The sequence below is a fragment of the Gorilla gorilla genome, chromosome 3, assembly GCF_029281585.2.
Source record: "Gorilla gorilla gorilla isolate KB3781 chromosome 3, NHGRI_mGorGor1-v2.1_pri, whole genome shotgun sequence".
Classification (NCBI taxonomy): Eukaryota; Metazoa; Chordata; class Mammalia; order Primates; family Hominidae; genus Gorilla; species Gorilla gorilla.
Genome location: NC_073227.2, coordinates 96,369,421 through 96,393,976, shown reverse-complemented (window position 1 = coordinate 96,393,976; position 24,556 = coordinate 96,369,421). Strand labels below are relative to the sequence as shown.

Below are 24,556 nucleotides of genomic sequence, written 5' to 3'. Positions count from 1 at the left end.
TCACCCTGTTGCCCAGGCTGGAGTATAGTGGCAAGATCTTGGCTCACTGCAAGCTCCACCTCCCGGGTCCACGCCATTCTCCTGCCTCAGCCTCCTGAGTAGCTGGGACTACAGGCGCCCGCCACCACGCCCGGCTAATTTTTTGTATTTTTAGTAGAGACGGGGTTTCACCGTGTTAGCCAGGATGGTCTCGATCTCCTGACCTTGTGATCCACCCCCCTCGGCCTCCCAAAGTGCTGGGATTACAGGCATGAGCCACCGCGCCCAGCCAAAAACCAATAAATTTTACATAGAAAATCCAGATTTCCTGTTTCTCTTGGGGTAAAAAATGGGAATATGTGACACTGCTAAACTACCTTTCTTGTATCTGCTGGAATTTAGGAACTGCTGATCTAAAAAACTATTCATTTTAAACAGTTCCACCTATCAGTAAACACATAGTCTACTTTACTCTTTACTGTTATCAGTCTAAATCTTCTAGGCATATGAATTTGCAACACCTCCTCTAAAAGTACATACATAGTCATTTTAGAATTATGGCAATAGGCTTAATGTGTTTTCTCAGCTGTAACTGTTAACCACCCCTTTAATTGAAGGGTATATATTACATTGTGATATTTCTATTTTAAATGCTTAGTTCATTTCTTGTAACATTTTGACTTCTTGATTGGTAGTATAGTTTTTTAAAAAATTGATCTTGAAAGTAGAGAAAGGAAAAATTAGATCAATATATTTTGATTTTATATGTAGCAATTATAAAATAATTTAAAAAAGAAGTTGCCTTTATATATACAAAAGATTCTTCCTTTCTATTTTTGTTCTTTTTTGATTAGGTGGGTTTGGAGGATTTGGGACAACATCTACAACTGCAGGTTCTGCATTCAGCTTTTCTGCCCCAACTAACACAGGCACTACTGGTAAGAGGCCATCTTAAGTCATTCGTAGAAGTAAATGAAGTAGAGGTCAGATTTTTTTTTTTTTTAACTTACGAAGTTCCAATTTTTCATTCAAAGGACTCTTCGGTGGTACTCAGAACAAAGGTTTTGGATTTGGTACTGGTTTTGGCACAACAACGGGAACTAGTACTGGTTTAGGTACTGGTTTGGGAACTGGACTGGGATTTGGAGGATTTAATACACAACAGCAGCAGCAGCAAACTAGTAAGTATAAGGTTTTCAGCTTCAAATACAAAACCGTAATGATACTAGCTGCCATTATTGAGTACATTCAGAATACTTTAGTGGACTTTTTATAAGAATTATTAATATATTCCAAAGGATTAGGAATGTTACTTTTCATGTTTAAATATGATAGCAACTGGGGAGAACACTGATTGGCACAGTTAGGATTATAAGGTCCCTGTGTTTAGGATCATTCCATTTAAATTTTTGTTAAAAATAACAAATAGAGAAACTGCACAAAAGTATAGCTTAATGAATTATATATAAGTTTACAAAGGTTAAAACCCTTGTAATCACTGCCCATGTCAGGAGATGGTTCCTGGCCAGCCAGTTCAGAAGCCTACCACATTTCCCTCCCAGTTGCTTCCCCATCAGAGGACCTGCAGTCTTGGCTTTTATGGTGATCATTTCCTTACTTTATATTTTGTCATTCAAGTATGTAAACAGTATTTGGTTTTGCCTGTCTTAAATCTCTATAGGCTCCTCTTTTATCTCTCTTTTTTATTTATTTTTTATTTTTTGAGACGGAGTCTTGCTCTGTCGCCCAGGCTGGAGTGCAGTGGCATGACCTCGGCTTACTGCAACCTCCGCCTCCCAGGTTCAAGCGATACTTCTGCCTCAGCCTCCTGAGTAGCTGGGACTATAGGCGCACACCACCACGCCCAGCTAATTTTTGTATTTTTAGTAGAGACGGAGTTTTACCATATTGGCCAGGCTGGTCTGGAACTCCTGACCTCGTGATCTGCCTGCCTCGACCTCCCAAAGTGCTGGGATTACAGGCGTGCGCCACTGCGCCTGGCCTCTCTTTTTTGTTTTTTAATTTGTTGAAGAAAACAGATCATTTATCCTATAGAGTTTTTTAGTCAAGACTTTTCTGATTGCACGCCTATGGTATAGTTTAACACATTCCTTTGTTCTCTGTATTTCTTGATGATTGGGTTAGATCTGGGGCGTACATATATATATTTTGTTGTTTTGTTGTTGTTTGTTTGCAAGACTATTTTATAGGCCTATTTTTTATCAGAAGACATATAATATCTTTTTTTTTGAGTGATCAGCCATTGAGCCATTGGTGATCATTACCTAGATCCATTAATTCATTAGGGGTTACAAATAGTGCCATTCCACCTGGATTCATTTATTTGTTGAAATACTTCTGTGAGGAGAAACTTGACTTCATCTGTTTGGTTGATTCTTTCTCTTTATTACTGGTTTTCAGAATAAAGAGTTGGTTATCTAGCATTCTCCAAAGATGACCAATTTTTTTTTAATGTCAGAAACTGCAGGCTTTAAACTAGTTGCTATTTTTTAATCCATTGCAGTTACCATTCTTATTGATGCTTAAATTGTTACATCTTTGGCCAGTGCAAGCCTTTTCAAGTTGGCTCCCAAGTCTCTTTGAGACAGTCTGGTTATTAGTCTTTGACGGCTTCCTTACTAACCATCCTTACTAGGTGATATGGCAGTAGGTTCCAGGGGTTGTTCTGTATGGATTAACTTATTCTCACAAGAACCCTGTGAAATAATGTTTTTGTTATCCCCATTTTATGGGTGAAGAGAGGAACCTGAGAGATTGTGACTTACCTGTATACCTCTCTAGAAGAAGTACAGGGACGTAAATTCAACTACTCATTCTAGTGCTCTTTTCACTTTTCCAATCTGATGCCTCTTAAAATTACTTCTGTTTCATTTTTTTAAGTAACTTGATTGACTAGCTAAAATTCATCCTACTCAGTCATTGAAGATTAGTTATTAACTTATTAAACATGAATTTCAAGGATTGCCTAACAGTAGGATGAAGATAATAGAATAGTATTCTCAGAATTATTCTTTCAACTATTCCAGTCATTCGTCTTTTCTACAATCCTGCAAAAATACAAAATTTGATGAAATACTTAAGTAGTTAAGGAAAGGACAGCAAAAGTGAAGTGTTTCCTTTGTTTCTTGAAATAAAATCTCTCCAACTATGAGTAGCTGTAATTATATTTGGTTTTGTTAGGAAAATGGGAATTTGAATCTGGTGCTATTTTAAAATTGAAAGGGGCTCATTTTGTTATGTAATATCCATTTATTGTATATATCGTATGTCAGGCATTGGGTGTACAAGGTTGAAGACCACAATCCTTGCTCATAGTCAGGGAGATTCTAGGGTATCCACGCAGAGGAAATAACATGGCATGGTTTATGGCAGAGTATAATGCCTTTGGGACCAGTATAACTAGATCAGTGCAGTTTTTTTTAATGCATAAATGATCTCAGGGTCAGTGGTGAGTTGGAGAGATAGATATGAATTGGATTATTAGCGTGCCTTATATGTTTTACTAAGGAGCTGTCCTTTAAGCAATTCTAAACTGTTGTAGGATTAAGCTAGACAGGAAAATAATCAGATTTTTAGAAGTATCTCTTAGAGAAATACAAAGATAGATTATAGGTGGGTTGGAATGGAGGCAGAGATCTGGTGAAGCTGTTGCCAAAATCTGAGCAAGAAATAGTGAAGACCTGAATTAAGGCAGTGACAGTTAAGAATGGAGAGAAAAAACAGGACGTGAATTTGAGAGAGATTTAACTTGCAGAATCAATGAAAGCGAATGACTGGATAAAGGTATCTTGGGCTTCTGGGTGGCGTAACTGAAGGATCCCTTGCTCTTCACTAAGATCCAGAATACTAAAGCAAGAGCAGATGTTTGTGGGTAGATAATGAGTTTGAGGTGTCCCCTGGGTAGTTGTATATATTTATGAAAGCCATCAGAACATAAGTAGTATTTAAAGTGGTAGATATGGATGATGTAATTTAGGAGACCTGATTCCAGAGTAAGAGGAGAGTACTAGAACAAAACTCTTAGAAACACTAACACTTAAATGCTGCCATCTCCTACCCCCAAGCCAAGTAGGAGTTTGACCATAAATGAGCGAGCAGCATTGTTAGGACCACTGCTTGTCCTATCTCAGTATAGAGATGCCCGTCCATGTATTCCTCATACTTATTAGCTCCCTTTTACTAATCACAGCTATTCCTATCTCAGTTGGCAATACCTGTGAATCAAGGGGAAAAGTCACATTTGACTTTCTGACAACCGCCAGAAGTCCTTTCCAAGCCAAAGCATGGATTATCGAGGATCCTTCAGAAGAGTGTTGAATCTTTCGACAACTGATACTTTCTGCTCTGTTAGCTCTCTCTGTCTTCACTACTCTAACTAGCTTAGATTCCTTGGCCTTCCATTTCCATATCTCTTGCCAATATGCTAAACTTCCTTGTTTTTGTGTCACATTTGCCTGAAAAAACCCCAAGCCTTTGTAAGCCCAACTGTCTGTGTAGATATTGCTTGAGAAAGATCACACATTATGGAAGAGGGGATAATACCTTTCTAAATTCTTGATCACCAACCTCAGGTCTCAATGTTGCCTGGTAATCCTGTGAAATTTCTACTTTCAACTTATTCTCCCACTTTCTATAGCAGTAATTTTAAACCTTTATTCTCTTCGAATCTCAAATTTATCTGTTCTTACTTTTAGCAGATGGCCTTGACTGCTACTTCAAAGACAAAAAAGGGCTGAGCGCAGTGGCTCACATCTGTAATCCCAGCACTTTGGGAGGCTGAGGTGGGCGGATCACCTGAGGTCAGAGACCAGCCTGGCCAACATGGTGAAACCCATCTCCACTAAAAATACAAAAATTAGACGGGCGTGGTAGTGCACACCTGTAGTCCCAGTTACTCGGGAGGCTGAGACATGAGAATTGCTTGAACCCCATAGGCAGATCTCAGTGAGCTGAGATCGCACCACTGGACTCCAGCCTGGGTGACAGAGCAAGACTCTGTCTCAAAAAAAAAAAAAAAAAAAACCAAAGAGAAAATAAATCCCTTATTGCAATTCCTTCAACTTCCCTCCACCAAATCTATTTTTTTTCTCCCTCTATCCACCTTTTCCTCTTTTTACCTGACTCAGGATCTTATAACCTCCTGCCTTCTCAGGGCGCATGTGCTGTTGATTATTCTAGCTGTACTCCGTTCCCCCGTCTTCACCTTCTCATCCACATTTAAGTAACTCAAAGTTTATTTTTTCTTGAAACAGCAATAACAACAACAACAAAACTACTTTAATCCCACATTTCACTTCAGCTACCACTCTCCTCCCCTTTACAAACTATTTGCCAATCTGGTTTCTGTTTTCTTTATTTTATCAAATAAGTTAAGGTCATTAATCATCTCAGTAAATCCAGTGAACACTTACTGTTCTTTATGAAAAATGCTAACAAAGAAAAAAAGAAGTGATGTGAACCCTACCAGCTGGAGTCATCAAAAGTCAGAACTTGTTATTGTCCATCTCCTTTTTCCTTTTTTTAAATCACTGATGTATTTGAGAGCAAATCCCAAGCATGTCATTTCATGCTTACTTTACTATACTTCTCTCTTTAAAAATGTGTACCTCATTCCAACCCACAATAATTCCTTGGTACTATCTAATACCCCATCTATAACCAGAATTCCCTATTTGTCTCAAAAGCGTTTTCTTATTTGGTTTGTTTGAATCATGATCCAAACAAGGACCACACATTCATTTTCTTGTCATGTCCCTTAAGTTCTTTTTAGTGTAGCGAATTCCCCATTCTGTTTTTTCCCTCATGAATTTTCCAGTTGTCTTGTTAAATGCCCCCCATTCTGTATTTTTCTTCTGCTTCCTTGTAATATTATTTAACTTTATCTCTCATAATTGTGGTAAATAAAGTTTGCTTTAGGGACTTGATGTTTGCTTTTTTGGTAAGAACATTTTGCAAGTGGTGCTGTGTGCTTCATATCACATCGCATTGAGAGGCTATCTTACTTTTGGTGATGCTAAGATTGATCAGTAGGTTCAGATGGTGACAGCGTATCTTTATCTTACTACTTTAACCTAATGGTTTCATTCCTTGATGATCATTGCCTCAATCAGTTATCTTATTAGGAGTTGCAAAATGGTGATTTTCTAATTTCCTCCCTATCACACTGAAATTTCTTCTGTAAAAGGAACTTTTTCTTCATCCTCCAAGACTGCTTGATCACCCTGATGTACAGTTTGTATAGTAAAGGCAAGATAATTTTTTTTCTTTTTAATGGACAATTTTCGTAAAAAGGAGTTGGTGGTCTCATTATTTCTAATGGTATCCAAGGAGTTAGGATTTAAAAAAAATTTGATCTTTACTTTATAAAATTACCATTTTGAATGCATGGGCTTTAATAAATATGTTTCAGTTGTTGCATTTGGCCAGTGGGAGACCTTAACTTCTGTGACACTCCAGTCTAGTTTTTTCCTACCTCATTGTTAGTCCTCCTTATTGCTTTTGTCCACTCATCTTCCTCTCTCTGTCTCTACAGAGATGTTACACATACTATTGGCCTTTACCTCTACCCCATGGCTTAGCTGACTCCTTCCTTTAGGCCCTAACTGAAGTGCTAATGGAACTGTCTTCTCTTGACCCCTCTCTCAGGCTTGATCAGCTCCCTAATTTAGTACTCCCAGAACCTCTGTACTTTTCTGAAGGACTTATCACAATTGTTAATATTTGTTTGATGTGTTCAGTTTGTTTAATGCACCTTGTCTACCTTGTTTACCACTGTATCTTTAGTATTTGGCTCTGAGCACTTAGTAGGTACTCAGTAAATATTTGTTGTATGAATTAATGGTGAATGAATGAATGAATGTGTTTATAAAAAACCAAGAGAGACTGTGTTGTCAGGAAATTTAAGGGAGAAGAGCTTTCAAGGAGGATGTGTATTCAACAGAAGGTGAAGATTTTCTTTGGGGGCCAAAGGAATAATCAACAGCATGGGAGGCTGACTGCATATGTCTCGGTATAGAGATCACAGTTAATTCATCTCATTTAAAAGTTGAGGAAGATAAAGCCCAGGAATTTCTTGCTCAAGGATAGAAAGCGACCTTATAATAAACCAGGATTCAAGTGTTCTGAGTTCTAGTCCAGTTCTTACCAATGTTTATATATACTAATTTGGGAATTAATACTTTTCTGGAGAGTAAAAGAGCCTCTCTCTAGCTCTATAGAAGCTCCATGGACCTTGTGGTACTTTCAATGTTTAGAGCTGAAAGAGAACTTAAATAATATCTAATACAGTGTTTTAAAACTCAGGTCATTTTGGTATTCACGTTTTCTCCTTATCTACATACCATTTGTATTACTATTTAAGAATTTTCTTTAAATCAGTTTACTTTGAAACACAAAATACAGTTATTTTAAAGTAAAATTTATTGCTGCTATAAGTGGAAAATTAGTATCATTTGCTCTAAGGAAAAGGTAATTGAAATTAAGTACAAAGAAAATATAGTGTAAATAAATTCTAGGTAGATAACTGCCTTAAGCTCTGAGCCTTAGAGTTGCTCCTCCCTTTGTTGAAAGATGACATACTTATCTCACACTTTGGGGCATATTTATCTGCCCTAAGATTTTGGCCCTTCTTTCCATTAGAGAAATTGGTATCCCAGAGAGGTTAAGTGATTTGCCCAAAGTTACACAGCCATCTAAAGTTTTAGCCTAGAATACTGATGGTTAATCCATTTGTTATTACTATATATATTTTTTAATAATGAGAGAAAGGAAAATGTTTAGTAAGCTGGTATTTGATATAACAATGATCTTTAGACTTTGTATCCCCCAATTTGTATTTATTATATAAATATAACAGCAATAAAGGTTATTTTAAAAAATCCTACATCTTTACAAACTTTTTTTTATCCACATGCATCCCTCCCTCCTTCCCTCCTTTCTTTCATGTGTAGGTTTAATATTGTGGACCCAATTTGTGTTCTGGTAATGGAATCAATTTGGATAACATCATTAGGGCTGGGCACAGTTGCTCATGCCTATAATCCCAGCACTTTGGGAGGCTGAGGCAGGAGAGTCGCTTGAGCTCAGAAGTTTTGAGACCAGCATGGGAAACATAGTAAGACCCTGTCTCTACAAAAAATAATTTTAAAAAATTAACCAGGTGCACATTGGTGCACTCCTGTAGTCCCAGCGACTCAGGATGATGAAGCAGGAGGATTGCTTGAGCCCAGAAGGTTGAGGCTGCAGTGAGCCATGATCTTGCCACTGCACTCCAGTCTAGGCAACAAAGTAAGACCCTGTCTCAAAAAAATATTATTAGAAAAACAAATTTAACGTTATAAGGTTTGGCCTAGTGTGTTAGTTTCCTATTGCTGCCATACCAAATTACCACAAACTTAGTGGCTTAAGACAATAAACTTTTATAATTTTATAGTTTCTGGAGATTAGAAGTCCAGAAGTGGGTTTCACTGTGCTAAAATGAAGGTCCTGGCAGTACTGTGTTACTTCTAGAGGCACTAAGGGAGAATCCATTCTCTTGCATTTTCCAGTTTTTAGAGTCTTCCTGCATTTCTTGGCTCGCGGCTCTTCCATCTTGCCATATGCCAACAGCATAGCATCTTCAGATCTGTTTGACTCTGAGCTCACTCTTCCACTTTTGAGGATCTTATGATTACATTGAGTCCCTCCTGATAATCCAGGATAACCCTCTATCTCAACATGCTTAATTTAATCACATCTACAAAGGCCCTTTTGCTATGTAAGATAACATATTTATAGGTTCTGTAGATTAGGATATGGGCATCTTGGAGGGGGGCATTATTTTGCCTACCACGCCTAGGATCTGGATTAAGTTTTGTTTTGTTTTGTTTTTAAATACTAATTTTGGGTACATTTTTAGCATTAGGTGGTCTCTTCAGTCAGCCTACACAAGCTCCTACCCAGTCCAACCAGCTGATAAATACTGCGAGTGCTCTTTCTGCTCCAACGCTGTTGGGAGATGAGAGAGATGCTATTTTGGCAAAATGGAATCAACTGCAGGCCTTTTGGGGAACAGGAAAAGGGTATTTCAACAATAATATTCCGCCAGTGGAATTCACACAAGAAAATCCCTTTTGCCGATTTAAGGTATTATTAATACTATTTTTATCTTCAGTTGAAGATTTTATATAACAGAAAATATATTTAGATTAATATCAAGATAACAATTGCTTGGATCTTTACTCCTGGAACATGGTATGATTATACTTTTATTTTGAAAATATAGAAATTATAAAATTGAAGTGATTTCATACATATGTGTGGTTGAAGGTGTCCAGAATATGAATGAAGGAAGGTGTGACTGGAATGTGATTTATAACTGAAGAAAAAAAATGTAAACAGGAGAATGGTTTGCCTGGCACCTGTAAAGGGGAGACACCAAACTACAATTTAGTGGTATTCATTTAACATTGGCCAGGAGAGTATACCCTAACCAGCAGACAGGAATTCCCCTTGGCATGTATAACCCCAAAGCTATTAAAACAATATTGCCCATTTTCTGTGTTCTTATTCCCTGCCTACCAAACAACCTTCTCATTTGTCTCTTCAGAAAATCTCTTTATCAGCCAGTGAGAGTATTTAGGTCCATTTGGTAATGCATTTTCCATAACAAATTATGTATTGCAATCCAGTTTATACCTCAGCCTCTCAGGAGTTATATTGGCCTACGTTGGTCTCTTAAACCTAATCAATATGTACATAACCCTGTGTTTGGAGCTGTAAGGCTGAGGATCAGATCCTTGAATAAAGTGGTCAGCCTGTCTTATTACAGAACATCTCTTTGTGTCATCACTAACAAAAAGTATATTGAGTGCATATAGTTGAAATTTTGATACATGTATTTAGTCGCTAAGAGGTATTCAATAATAGACATAAGTTGAATATAACAATAAAGTTGGTGTATAACATGGTAAAATGCATAATGTACACTTGAGTTAATTTAAATTCTTTTTTAAAAGTTGCAGATGAGTGGTGAAAAGGGATAAAAGGCTTCTATCTAAAAGAGCAATTATTTAGAAAAGTATAATTGGTCATATTAATATGTAAAAAAAAACAACCCTGTTTCATAAAGTTTTGTATTATATAAACCAATAAAGTGATACAGACATTCTTTGTAGTATTTGTAAGTTGACTGTCATTACTGTGATTTGAAAGTATTTATTTGTAAATTACTTCTTTATATATTTAAAACTTAGTTTAAGATTCCATGAATCAGATATATAGATACTCCTCAACTTATTATGGGTTACATCCCGATAAACCCATCATAATTGAAAATATTGTAATTCAGAAATGCATTTAATACACCTGACATACCAAGCATCATAGCCTAGCCTAGCCTACTTTAAACATGCTCAGAACACTTACATTAGTGTACAATTGGGCAGAATAATCTAACATCAAGTCCATCTTATAATAATAATAATTTTATAATAAAAACTAAAAGATCAGAATTCCATGTATGGTTTCCATGTATGTATATATGAATGCGTATTGCTTTTACACCCTATAAAATGGAAAAATCATAAGTTGAGAACAATCTGTATAGTGAAATAAATTATAATTAGTTGGTGATTTTTGCAGTCACTTTTATAATGACATGCAGATGGTTCAGAAACAACCAACAATAATGAATATCAAAATTTTTTAGGGGAGAAAGCTGTTTAGTTACTCTCTCAAAGAGGAAATGTTCATCTTACTCTATAGGTTAATGTTATTTCTGGGTAAAATAGTTTTTCTTTATAATTTTGTGACCTCCTAGGGCACAAAATGGTGGGAAGAATCATTATTCCCTTAATTACCAGACATTAAGTTGTTTTTCCCATTTTAGCAGATATTAAGCTATTAATATTAAACACCTGATTTAAGATCTGTACATATTTTTTATATTGTTTATTTTGTCATTCCACAGGCAGTAGGTTATAGTTGCATGCCCAGTAATAAAGATGAAGATGGGCTAGTGGTTTTAGTTTTCAACAAAAAAGAAACAGAGATTCGAAGCCAACAACAACAGTTGGTAGAATCATTGCATAAAGTTTTGGGAGGAAACCAGACCCTTACTGTAAATGTAGAGGGCACTAAAACATTGCCAGATGATCAGTAAGTATACATAAATATACTGTTTATTTCTCTGTATTTATTTCTGGTCCTAAGGGAGTGATCAATAATGTTTTTGTTGCTAAAGCACAAATGAACTCTCAGAGCAGAATGCCTTTTCTCAGCTAGTGATTATTCAGTATTGATAAAAACATTTATTTAAAAGTTTTTTTAAAATTTTGGATTTTTTAACTTACTAGATGCTAATAATTTTCTAGATTTTCATTCAGGCCAGGAAGGGACCATTTGTCATAGATGCGTGCAAATTGAGGGCCATAAAGATGTTATTGGAAAATGTTATTAACTCATTACTGTTCATGTTCATTCATGAATAAATATTATTGCTTTACTTCCCTTGACCTAAGTATAATTCTCAGTGTTAGTGGCAAGACATTTATTTTAGGATATTTGGAGGAATGATTATTAATGAGATGCAATAATTGAATCAGATTTTACTTGTGGTTGTAATTGCAGAGAAGCGACCCATAAATTTCAACAGAATTTCCTATAGTAAATAACATTTACATAGGATTTTGCAACTAAGCAAACCCCTTTATAAATATTATCTTATTGGCCGGGCACGGTGGCTCACGCCTGTAATCCCAGCACTTTGGGAGGCTGAGACGGGCGGATCATGAGGTCAGGAGATCGAGGCCATCCTGGCTGACATGGTGAAACCCTGTCTCTACTAAAAATACAAAAAAAATCAGCCGGGCGTGGTGGCAGCTGCCTGTAGTCCCAGCTACGAGGGAGGCTGAGGCAGGAGAATGGCATGAACCTGGGAGGCGGAGCTTACAGTGAGCCAAGATTGCGCCACTGAACTCCAGCCTGAGGGACAGAGAGAGACTCCGGTCTCAAAAAAAAAAACAAATACTATCTTATTTACCTGGTTCTTTTTAGCTTTATCGTTTAGGTTGATTTGTAAATGAACATTACATGAAGTAAAACTTTCTTATTTTCCAAGATTTAAGAAGAAAACAGTTGGGCACAGCAGCTCATCATACCTGTAATCCCAGAACTTTGGGAGGTCAAGGTGGGAGGATTGCTTGAGACCAGGAGTTTGAGACTAGCCTAGGCAACATAGCGAGTGTCTGTCTCTCAAAAAAATTTTAAAAAATATATATATATATATCATATATATTTATGTATACACACACACACGTAAGCTAAACGTAGCGGGTGTGCAACTGTACTCTCAGTTACTTGGAGGCTGAGGTGGGAGAATTGCTTAAGCCTGGGACATTGAGGCTGCAGTGATGATACCACTGCACTCCAGCCTGGGCAACAGAGCAAACCTTGCTCAAAAAAAAAAAAAGGAAACATTTTAATTGCCTCCTAAAACAACCATTTCTGAATTCAACTTAAACCCTTCTGAAATCACATGCTGTGATATGCTGAGGTTTGTCGCTATGAGTTTTGTGCTCCATATTTTATAAATTGGTTATTCTTCCTTCAGGACAGAAGTTGTTATTTATGTTGTTGAGCGTTCGCCAAATGGTACTTCAAGAAGAGTTCCAGCTACAACGCTATATGCCCATTTTGAACAAGCCAATATAAAAACACAATTGCAGCAACTTGGTGTAACCCTTTCTATGACTAGAACAGAACTTTCTCCTGCACAGATCAAACAGCTTTTACAGAATCCTCCTGCTGGTATGTTTCTAGAATCACAGAGTTCAAAAAAAAAGAAAGATTTAGAACTAAACACTCCCCGTATTTCAGAGGTGTTGGTTGGTTATTAATGCTAATAAAATTAGTATCATCTTATCACATATCTACTTATTTGGGAAATAGTTTTGAATATTTGTATTCATTTAGTTTTTTATTATATAGCTAATATGTATATGTTAAAATAGAAATTTTGAGAAATAGTGAACTGAAGAAAAATAGCCCATAATCCATCTACCCAAAGGTAATTTACTAGTAAAATTTTGGCTTATTTTTTTCTAGCTTATCTCATTTTAACTGAATATTCAAGTAAAACCTGAATGTATTCTCACTGTAAAATATTCTGGATGGCATAACTAGATTGACTATGTGATAGATTATCTTTAGTTCCTTTCCCCAGAAGTAACTACTGTCAATTTATGGTACTATGTTTAATTCTTTATCTGTGATTTGAAATGTAAGCATATTTACATGTAGATCTTTTAAAAAAGGATTCTCCATATACACCTTCAGCTTGCCTTTTTACGGTATTTCTTAGCACTTTTCATGTCAATACATGAAGATAAATCTTACTGTATTTAAACATTGCATAGTATTCCATGGATACACCTTTACTTAACACCTCTAAGTTGTTTTCTTTTTACTATTATAAACCGTACAGTAATTAACAATATCCTTGTAAACATGTCTTAGAACACATTGGTATATATTTCTTTAGAATAGATCTCTGGTAATGAAATTTTTGAGTCAATATTATGTATGTTAGATATTGCCAAATTGCCCTCCAGGGAAAGTTCTACCGTTTATATTCATAACAGGAATGTTATTTTTCTGGCCACTGATGGCAAAATAATTAATTTAAAAATTAATACTTATTTTTAATATGTTTATTAGCTACATTTGTATTTTTTGTGAGTTACCTATTTGTGTCCTTTGCCCATTTTCTAGATTTTTTTGTCTTCCTTTTTGAGGTATAGGAACTTTTTCTATATTCAGGAGGTTAATCTATTATCCTATAGGTTATAGATAGTTCCTTTCAATCTGTGCTTTTTTTGAACTTTATTTATTCTGTAAAAATTTGTATTTTTACCATGATCATATTTGACAGTCACTTTTCATTATAGCTTCTGGGTTTAGGGTCTTGCTTTAAGAAAGCCTTTGTCATACACATATTATAAAAATAGAAAATTGTTTTAGAAAAAATATTTTTTATTTGTGATAGGTGTTGATCCTATTATCTGGGAACAGGCCAAGGTAGATAACCCTGATTCTGAAAAGTAAGTATGTCTTCATCTTGTTTCATTTAAAAACTAATATTTGCTACTAGGAAAGCAAACATGGGAGCTATTAATTATAATTCTTACATATGAGGCAAGTTTATTTTCATTTTCCTGGCCTTTAAAAAATATTGATTATTGTCCAGCTAAAGCTTCAGCCAAAACAGAAAGAAAAAAATAAGAAAAAAAAAGATTATGGTAAGGTAGCATAGCATAGTGAGAACTAACTAGGAGCGGAAAATTCTATTTGCATTTTCATTTAATAATGTAATGTTTTGATTGAACTGTATTTCCTCATTTGTAAAATAGGGAGGTTGAATAAAATCTCTTTGGTATAACATCGTTATCTCGTAGTCATAGATCTGCCTTAGAGCCCTAGAAAGTTGATGTAAAATTACATGAGTGTTACTAAAACCTTAACTTCTTGTATTTTGTAGTAATAGGCTTAAGGTCTGAAAATTGTTCACTGCGTTTCTTCAGGTTAATTCCTGTACCAATGGTGGGTTTTAAGGAACTTCTCCGAAGACTGAAGGTTCAAGATCAGATGACTAAGCAGCATCAAACCAGATTAGATGTAAGCATTTAGCTTTTTATTCCCTGGCCCTGGAAGTAGGGAAAGGGATTATAGACATTTAATTCTTTTTAGTATATGTGCTACTGTTTTATCTTAATCAGGAAACAATGTAGCATACACTGCAATTTAATAGTTTTATACAACTACCTTCTTTATGATAGAAGTCCCCAAATCACATGAATCTGATTTGATATAATAATGAATTTAGAATTCTTGTCTTAGTGGATTAATTAGACTGTCATTTCCAGTTTCAGCCAGGGATTGCATATTATTATTTATGGGGCTTTATGAAAATGAAGGTTATAGTAATGATTATTTTATGTTGACATATAATTGTCTTGGTATATTATTGTATGTTGATGAAGCAAATTTAAAATTAATGCTTAAATATACTTAATATTTTATTTCATAAAGTAGACTTTTTTAGGAGACCAGGGTGGGTGGATCACTTGAGATCAGGAGTTCAAGACAAGCCTGGCCGACATGGCAAAACCTGGTCTGTACTAAAAAATTCAAAAATTAGCTGGGTGTCGTGGTGCACACCTGTAATGCCAGCAACTTGGGAGGCTGAGGCATGAGAATTGTTTGAACCCGGGAAGCAGAGGTTGCAGTGAACAGAAATCGTGCCACTGCACTCCAGCCTGGGCGACAGAGTGAGACTCCTCAAAAAAAAAAAAAAAAATCTTTCATAATTAAATACTTAAAGATTCTTAAAGATCAGAGAAATTTCTATGATTTCAATTCTTTTAACTTTGCTAAGGTTTTGTTTTTTTGTTTTTTTTTTTTTTGAGATGGAATCTCGCTCTGTCGCCCAGGCTGGAGCACAGTGGCGCGATCTAGGCTCACTGCAAGCTCCACCTCCTGAGTTCACGCCATTCTCCTTCCTCAGCCTCTGGAGTAGCTGGGACTACAGGCGCCTGCCACCACGCCCGGCTAATTTTTTGTATTTTTAGTAGAGACGGGGTTTCACCGTGTTAGCCAGGATGGTCTCGATCTCCTGACCTCGTGATCCGCCCATCTCGGCCTCCCCAAAGTGCTAGGATTACAGGCGTGAGCCACTGCGCCCGGCCAACTTTGCTGAGGTTTTATAACCCAGGAGCCTATGAAAATAATGTGTATTCTGCAGTCCTTGGGTGAAGTTTTCTATTAATGTCAGTGAGATCCAGTTGGTTGATAGTATTGTTCAGTTCTGTATTCTTGTTGTTTTTTCTGTCTGCTAGTTTGAGAAGAGATTTGAAATCTACAGCAACACTTACGGATTTGTGTTTTTCTCCTTTCATTTCTCAGTTTTTGCTTCATGTATTAATAGTTTGAAGGGCTGTTGTTATATAGGATTGTTGTGTTTTCTTGGCAAATTTACCTTTTATTATTATATCATATCCCTCTTAATCCTCGGTAAGTTTTAAATCTTCTCTAATGGCCTTTTTATTATTTTTGACACATAACTACATATTTATGGGGCATAGTGTGATAATTCAATACATGGATACAGTGTGTAATGATCAAATAAAGTAATTAGCATATCCATTACCCCATACATTTATCATTTGTTGGTATCATGGGAAATTCACTCCTATAGCTATTTGAAACACAATAAATGGTTGTGAATTATAGTTACCTATAGTGCTGTGGAACACTGGAACTTAATCCTCCTATCCAGCTGTACTTTTGTATCTGTTAAGCAACCTTTGGCAATTCCCTACTCCTACTCTTTCTCCACCTCTAGTAGCCACTATTCTACTCTTTTCTTCTACTAAATCAACTTTTTTTTAGCTTCCACATATGAGTGAGAACATGCAGAATTTATCTTTCTGCGCTTGGCTTATTTCACTTAACAAAATGTCTTCCAGGTTCATCTATGTTGCTGCAAATGGTAGCACTTCATTCTTTTTCATGATTGAATAGTATTCTATTGTGTGTGTATATATGTGTACACATACACACCATGTTTTCTTTATCCATTCATCTGTTCATGGACACTTACTCAAGACACTCTGAAGTCTTTGTCTGGTGTTAACAAAGCCACGCTACCTTTCTTTTGATAAAAAGTGTTTGTATGGCATACCTTTGTCCATCTTTTTGCTTTTAACCTACCTATATTGTTATATTTGAAGTGAGATTCTTGTAGACAGCATAAAGTTTGGATTTAGTCCTACCATTTATTTGTTTTGTGTTTGTAGCCTCTGTTTTTCATTCCTGTTTCTACTTTTCTGCTTTCTTCTGGGTTATTTGGACTTTTTTTTTTTTTTTCAGCATTTCCTTTTAATCTATTATTTCAAGTCTTAGAGCAGTACTTCTTAGTAGTGGCTTGTGGTGGTGGTGGTGATTTTGTCTCCCAGAGCACATTTGGCAATGTCTGGAGACTCTTGGTTGGGGAGTACTACAGGCGTCTAATGTGTAGAGGCCCAGATGCTGCACACATTCTGCAGTGTACAGAACAGTACTCCCACAACAAGGAATTACCCAAGATTAATAGTGCTGAAGTTGAGAAACCTTTCTCTAGGTAATACGATGTATCTCCTCCCACTAGAACTAGCAGACTTCTCTTGGAGCTCCCTTTCAGCATTTATGCTCATTTCTAGGTTTGAGGCTGGGTTGAAACCAGACTAGGGACGCCTGAGGGGAAAAATGGGTAAACTCACCACAAGTTCAATGGTACTTTAAATTCCTATCTTACCTGATCTTCCTGCCAGAGTTCCCAAATAGCTGCCCCGTGTATTCCATCCAAGTTTTATAGCTATATTAAATGGGAGAGATTGGGGTTGCGTATGCTTAGTCCATCTTGTCCAGAACTGAAATCATTCATATCTTTGGCCAGTGTTTCCACTGGGCTTCCTATTTTTTCTTTATTGAACTTCAGTAATCATTTACTCTAGATTGTAGTCTCTGTTTATAACATTGTAAATATCTTCTAGTTTCTCATCTCTTTGTTAACTCTGTCTTTGGTGTCTGTAGTTGAAGAGAAATCCTTAATTTTAATGTAATGATATCCATTAAATGTTTGCCTTGTATTTTCTTTTTGGGAATTTGCTTAAATAATTTTTCACCCCAAAGTCTGAGAGTATCCTACATTAAAAAAAATTCAGAGTTTAACCTTTCACATTTGAGTCTTTTGTTGTCATCATGAAGTTTACCTTTATATAAAGTATGTGGTATGAACTCAGATTTATTTTTCTCTAAATAGTGGGTCCCTTTTTTTTTTTTTTTTTTTTTTTTTTTTTTTGAGATGAGAGTCTCGTTCTGTTGCCCAGGCTGGAGTGCAGTGGCGCAATCTCGGCTCACTGCAAGCTCCGCCTCCTGGGTTCACGCCATTGTTCTGCCTCAGCCTCCTGAGTAGCTGGGACTACAGGCGCCCACCACCACGCCTGGCTAATTTTTTGTATTTTTAGTAGAGATAGGGTTTCACCGTGTTAGCCAGGATGGTCTCGATCTCCTGACCTCGTGATCTGCCCGTCTTGGCCTCCCAAAGTGCTGGGATTACAGGCATGAGCCACTGCGCCCGGCCCTATGTTTTTATATTGCCTATAAAAATGTGATATTCGTCAATGATTATCAAAGAATTTAAATTACACTAAGTTTGCATATATATATGTGATCTATTTCTAGACCCTCTCTTATGTTTCATTGGCCAGTTGGTCTGTTCTTATACCCACCCATTCCACATTTTTTTAGTCTTATGGCTTTGTAGTGTATCTTAATATCTAGTAGAATGAATCTCTAATCTTGGTTCTTCTTTTCAAAGTTTTCTGGGTCTTTATGGGTCTTTATTCCTCCATAAAAACTTCAGAATCAATTTGTCAGAATGCTAGAATTATGGTTGGAATTGCATTAAATGCAAAGACTAATTTGTGGGAATTGAATTTTAATATTAAATCATTTCATCCATGAATGTAGTATGTCTCTTTAATCCTTGTAGTCTTTTATGTCCTTTAAAATAATTTTTAAATATTCCCTTTTAAAATCTTATGCGTTCTTTCTAGGATCAATTCCTAGATGGTTTTAGTATTTGTTAATAAACACTGTGGCTGATAACATGTCTAATTTTTTTAGTTATTACTGGTAGAAAATAATGTTGTAAGTACTCTTGTATCTAAAAACCCTGGTGATTTTTCAAAATTGGGATGGGGAGATTGCCTAGGTTTTGTAATATAAAACATGGCCACCTAATTTTGTCCTTTCAGCAAGGCCTGGCATTGGAAAGTTTCTTTAAAACGTGATGTGTGCAGGTGGATGTGCTAAAATATGTCTTGCACAATCTTAACCTCTTTCTTGTAACATGTTAATGTAAGCCAGTGGCATAGAATGATTAATTATGATAGAGACAATTATGGGATTAATTCTGATTGGGATGCTTTAATAAAATAGTGAGATTTTAACCTACCCTGTAAGGTTAAGACTTCCTAAGGCAGAATAGTGGGATTTCAGTCAGGTAAAACAGCAAATCAAAGATCCAGAGGCATAAAAATGTATCCTGCTGCATAATTAATATCATTCCTTTTCCTCTGCACTCTGATTACTCCCTCCAAGTATTCTGTAACAGTTAATGTTGAAATGTACTGTACTTGCTGTCAGTAGTTAGATACAGGGCTAATTGTCTATTAAGACACCCCCTAGATATCATCTTAAACATCTTAACTTTTTCCACTCAGACCTGGTTGTTGGCTGTATTCCATGTTACTTCAGATTCCTTAATTATTTCTGAAGTATGTGTTTTCTTTTTTTCCTTTTGAGATAGGTCTCTCCCTCTCTCTCTGTCTCTCTCTCTCTCTCTCCCTCCCCCTCTCTCCCTCTCTCTCTCTCTCCCTCTCTCCCTCTCTCCCCCTCTCCCCCTCTCCCTCTCCCTCTTGCCCATGCTGGAGTGCAGTGGCATGATCACGGCTCACTGCAACCTCAAACTCCTGGGCTCAAGTGATCCTCCCACCTCAGCCTCCTAAGGAGCTGGGATTACAGGCATGTAGCACTACACCTGGTTAATTTTTTATATTTTTTGTAGAGACAAGGTCTTGCCATTTTGCCCAAGCTTGTCTCAAAATCCTGGTCTCAAGCACTCCTCTTGCCTTGGCCTCCCAAAGTGCTAGGATTACAGGAGTGACCCACTGTGCCCAGCCGTGTGTGTGTGTGTGTGTGTGTGTGTGTGTGTGTGTGTGTGTGATGGAGTCTCACTCTGTTTTTTGTTTTTTGTTTCTGTGAGATGGAGTTTCACTCTGTTGCCCAGGCTGGAGTGCAGTGGCACGATCTCGGCTCCATCCCCCGGGTTTAAGTGATTCTCCTGCATCAGCCTTCCAAGTAGCTGGGATTACAGGCGCATGCCACCACACCCAGCTACTTCTTTGCATTTTTAGTAGAGACGGGGTTTCACTATGTTGGCCAGGCTGGTCTTGAACTCCTGACCTTAAGTAATTTGCCAGCCTCGTCCTCCCATAGTGGTGGGATTACAGGTGTGAGCCACCACGCCCAGCTTATTTTTTCTATGTATTGCCTCATTGCTAAATTTCCTAGAGCTCTAAAGATATCTTTGCATGATTCTTTTAAAAAAAATTTTAGGTATGTAAAAAGGGAAGAAATATAAGCACAGATTTGTAGGAAAAGAGTTTATATTTTGAGAGATGAATCTCAGGCTTATCCCAAGATTAGAATTTCCATACAGGTGTAACTGATAAATAGTTGTGATATTTGATTAACCCTCCCCCCCCCCCCATTTTTTTTTAAACAGATCATATCTGAAGATATTAGTGAGCTACAAAAGAATCAAACTACATCTGTAGCCAAAATTGCACAATACAAGAGGAAACTCATGGATCTTTCCCATAGAACTTTACAGGTAGTAATTTGGATTTTCCCCCCCAGTGTTTATAAGACTATGTGTGTGAAATAATGTACTAAATATAGATTTTTAAAATAGAAAAAAAATACTAAAATGAAAGAATAATGTGAAATTACAAGTACCGAATTCTTTCACTAAAACTTTGAAATTGGAAAACAAGTGTCATAGGTTTGAGTGAGGAGAATAAAAATATCCTAAAGTTCATATTTTAGTGACAGTTTGAGGGAAAGCAGTGAAGAAATAAAGCATCTTAGTGCAAGGGAAGCTTCTGTGAGATTATTGATATCTCATAAATTTCATAAAATAGTTTCATAAAATAGTTCAGAAAATTTTTTGAGTGCTAGAAAAAGGAGTGTAACCATAATGGTCGAAAAACAATAGGATTTCCAAATTAACAGGAGGAATTAAGAGAATAATAACAACTGAAATTATAAACTATCATGAAAACAGAAATATTACATACCAGAACCAGTGGGAAACAGCAAAATCTGTACTCAGAGGAAAACTTACAGCCATAAAAAATTCTCATTTAAAAAAATCAAATGTGAAAAATAAAGGAACTTAGTACTCATGTTAAATTAGAAAAGGAATATCAAGATAAGCCAAAAGAAACTAAAAAGAAAGAAAGATAAATGTGAAATTAGTGAAAGACTAAAAAATGTAATAGTGGAAAGAATAAATTAAAAAACTGTTTCTTTGAAAAGACCATTAAAATTACTAAGCATCTCATCAGCTGGAAGAAGGGAAAAACAGAGTAAAATATACAAAATTAGTAGTGGGAAAAGAGGCATCACCGTAGATATACAAAACAGAATAAGAAGATACTGCATGGGCCGGGCACGGTGTCTCACTCTTGTAATCCTAGAAATTTGGGAGGCCGAGGTGAGTGGATTGCCTGAGCTCAGGAGTTCAAGAGCAGCCTGGGCAACACGGTGAAACCCCATCTCTACTAAAATACAAAAAAATCAGCCAGGCATGGTTTCTTGCGCCTGTAGTTCCAGTTACTTGGGAGGCTGAGGCACGAGAATTGCTTGAACCCGGGAGGCGGAGGTTGCAGTGAGCCGAGATCACACCACTGCACTCCAGCTTAGGCTACAGAGCAAGACTCCATCTCAGAAAAAAGGAGAAAAAAAAAAAAAAGAAGATGCTGCGTGTACTTTAAGGTAACAGATTTGGAACTCAGAGGAAGTTTTATTTTGATTTTTCTATGAAAATGAAAATTACCAAAATTAATCTATAGAGAAGTAAGAAAACAAATACCACAGAAGCAGTTGGAAAAATGAAAGATGAAACATGAAAAAGGCCTCAGGGACAGATAGTTTCATTGCCAAATTTTGTCTAACCACAAAAGAGCTAATTCCAGTGTTATTTTAATTATTCTAGACAATTGAGGAATAATGTATACAGCTTCATTTGTTCTTTTTTCACAGCTTAAGATAATTTGCATACCATGCTATTTACTCATTTAAAGTGTACAATTCAATGGCTTTTAGTATATTCAGAGACTTGTATAACCGTTATTACCACAATCAATTTTAGAACATTTCTGTCACCCTACAGACAAATCCCATACCCATTGTCAGTCACTTCCCTGTTTCACTGCAAATCTGTCAGTCCTATGCAACCAGTTTTGCCTGTATGGGTTTGCCTGTTCTGGAAACCTCATATAAATGGAATCATAACGATATATGGTCTTTTGTGAGTGGCTTTTCCTTAGCATAATGTTTTCAAAGTTCACCTGTGTTGTACCATGTAATAGTACTTCAGGTACTAATAAATGATTATTATTCATTTATTGCTGAATATTCCATCATATGGCTATACCACATTTTACTCAATTGATGGACATTTTGGTGGTTCTACTTTTTGGCTATTATGAATAATATTGCTATTAAAATTTATTTACAAGTGTTTGTTTGGACATATACTTCTATTTCTCTTGGGTATAAACCTAGGAGTGAAATTGCTGTGTCATATGCACACTATGTTTAACTTTTTGAGGAACTACGTAAACTGTTTTCCAAAGCAACTGTACCATTTTACATTTCTGTTTGTAGCATCTCAAAAAAAGAAATTATAAACAGCTATTTTAAAGAGATGCAAATTATGCTAAGTGAAAAAAGCCAGACTTAAAGGCTGTGTAAGGCATGATTCTATTTATATAACATTATACAAAAGAAAATTAGGGACAGATAACAGATTAGTAGTTGCCAGGGACCGTAGATGAAGAGAGAAGTGTGACTACAAGGGGCTTGGGGTGATGGAAATATTCTGTATCTTAATCACTGTGGTGGTTACACGACTGTATGTATTTGCCAGATTCATAGAACTGAACACCTAAAACAGGTGAATTGTCGTATGTAGAGTATACCTCACATCGGACCAAAAAACCACATTCTAAATGAAGTATAAGCAAAGAGAATCCAGCTATTTATCAATTTCTTAAAAAATATACTATGACCAAGTAAAGTTTATTTCAGGAATGCAAGGTTGGTTTTAATAACAGGACATCTGTCAACATGACTTATTATAGCAACACATTAAAGGAAAATATGTAATAGAAACTGTAACCAAAAATGAATAGCAAATACTCAAAAAGGCAAAACACTAAAATCGCATTTAGAAACTAGACAACTGACACCCAATATTATCATCATTATCTGTTGCTATCTTGGAGGTTTTCATAAATAAAACAAGCAAAGAAATAATATAAACATTGGGAAGATGATTAAGTGATCTATTTTTGCTGATATGATCGTATATCTGGAAAACCCAAGGGAATAAACCATAGAATTAATGTAGTAAGCTGGCTAGATACAAAAGTACAAAAATCAACTTTCCTTTTTACTATCTGGAAATAGGAAAATGTTCCATTCACTATGGTGACAAAACTGTAAAATAGGAATATATTTCTGAGGAAAGTATAGGTATTTACAAATAGATAAACTATATTCTTAGATGAGAATACTTAATACCCACTTTACAAAATTAAAAATGAATTACAGCTTTTTAAAAATTGATTAAGCTGGGTGTGATGACATGGCACTTATAGTCACAGCTACTCAGAAGGCTGAGGCAGGAGAAGCACCTGAGCCCAGGCGTTTGAGGCTCTAGTGAGCTATGATTGTGCCTATGAATAGCCACTGCACTCTGTTGCCTGGGCAACATAGGGAGACCCTGTCTCTAAAAAAATTTTGATCAAAATTTCTTTAAGTTTATAAAGAAGGATAAGTGTTTGAGACTAGCTTGTTCAGGAACAAAAAAGAAATAGTGAAGGGGACTTCTTTACCAGATTTCAGAACCTATTTTAAACCTCTTGTAATTGAATCAATATAGTGTCTGCATGGGATTGGACAGAACAATGCATGGAACAGAGTAGGGAATTTACAAATAGATGCAAGTGTGCTGAAAATTTAATATATGAGAAAGGTGGTATTTCAATTCAGTGGGTTTATTTAATAAATAATGCTGGAGTATAACTATCCATAAGGAAGAAAAGAAAATTAGACCATTGCATTGTATAAAAATAAAGTGGACTAAAGACTTTAAGAAACTTTCAAAGCTGTATGTACAACCTGGGATTTGAGAGACATTGATCAAAAAGCTAGAAACTATAAACCAACATTGGCCACATAAAAAATTGAGTAGCAAAAGATACCAGAAGCCATTTGTCAATAGTCATGTGATAGAGTTTAGGAAAAGGAAATTTTGCAAACAGCATTCATTTTAGATTTAGTGTTCATATTCATATTATACAAAGAGATCCTATAATTTGACAGTAAAACCCAATTGAAATTTGGGCAAAAGATGTGTAAAGGCAGTTCATAGAAAAAGCAAATGCAAAATAGTTCTTAGTCATTAAAAGATGGTCCCTTTAATTTACTAGGAATCTGGGAATTGCAGATTAAAGAAAAAAAATGAGATCCTGGCCGGGCGCAGTGGCTCACGCCTGTAATCCCAGCACTCTGGGAGGCCGAGGCGGGTGGATCACGAGGTCAGGAGTTCAAGACCAGCCTGGCGAAGATGATGAAACCCCGTCTCTACTAAAAATACAAAAGTTAGCTGGGCATGGTGGCGGGC

General features: G+C 36.2%; 1 protein-coding gene across 3 annotated transcripts in view; it reads left to right on the top strand.

Annotated features, from left to right (window-relative positions):
- Positions 1 to 24,556, top strand: part of NUP54 (nucleoporin 54) — a 35,788-nt gene that overhangs the window by 5,336 nt on the left and 5,896 nt on the right. For all 3 annotated transcript variants that reach the window (XM_004038854.4, XM_019025888.3, XM_055384524.2), the window contains 8 exons: positions 834 to 917; positions 1,014 to 1,160; positions 8,897 to 9,123; positions 10,949 to 11,136; positions 12,590 to 12,786; positions 14,024 to 14,078; positions 14,559 to 14,652; positions 20,366 to 20,473. In XM_004038854.4, coding sequence (XP_004038902.3) covers positions 834 to 917; positions 1,014 to 1,160; positions 8,897 to 9,123; positions 10,949 to 11,136; positions 12,590 to 12,786; positions 14,024 to 14,078; positions 14,559 to 14,652; positions 20,366 to 20,473 — 1,100 coding nt within the window. The remainder of the gene's footprint in view (positions 1 to 833; positions 918 to 1,013; positions 1,161 to 8,896; positions 9,124 to 10,948; positions 11,137 to 12,589; positions 12,787 to 14,023; positions 14,079 to 14,558; positions 14,653 to 20,365; positions 20,474 to 24,556) is intronic.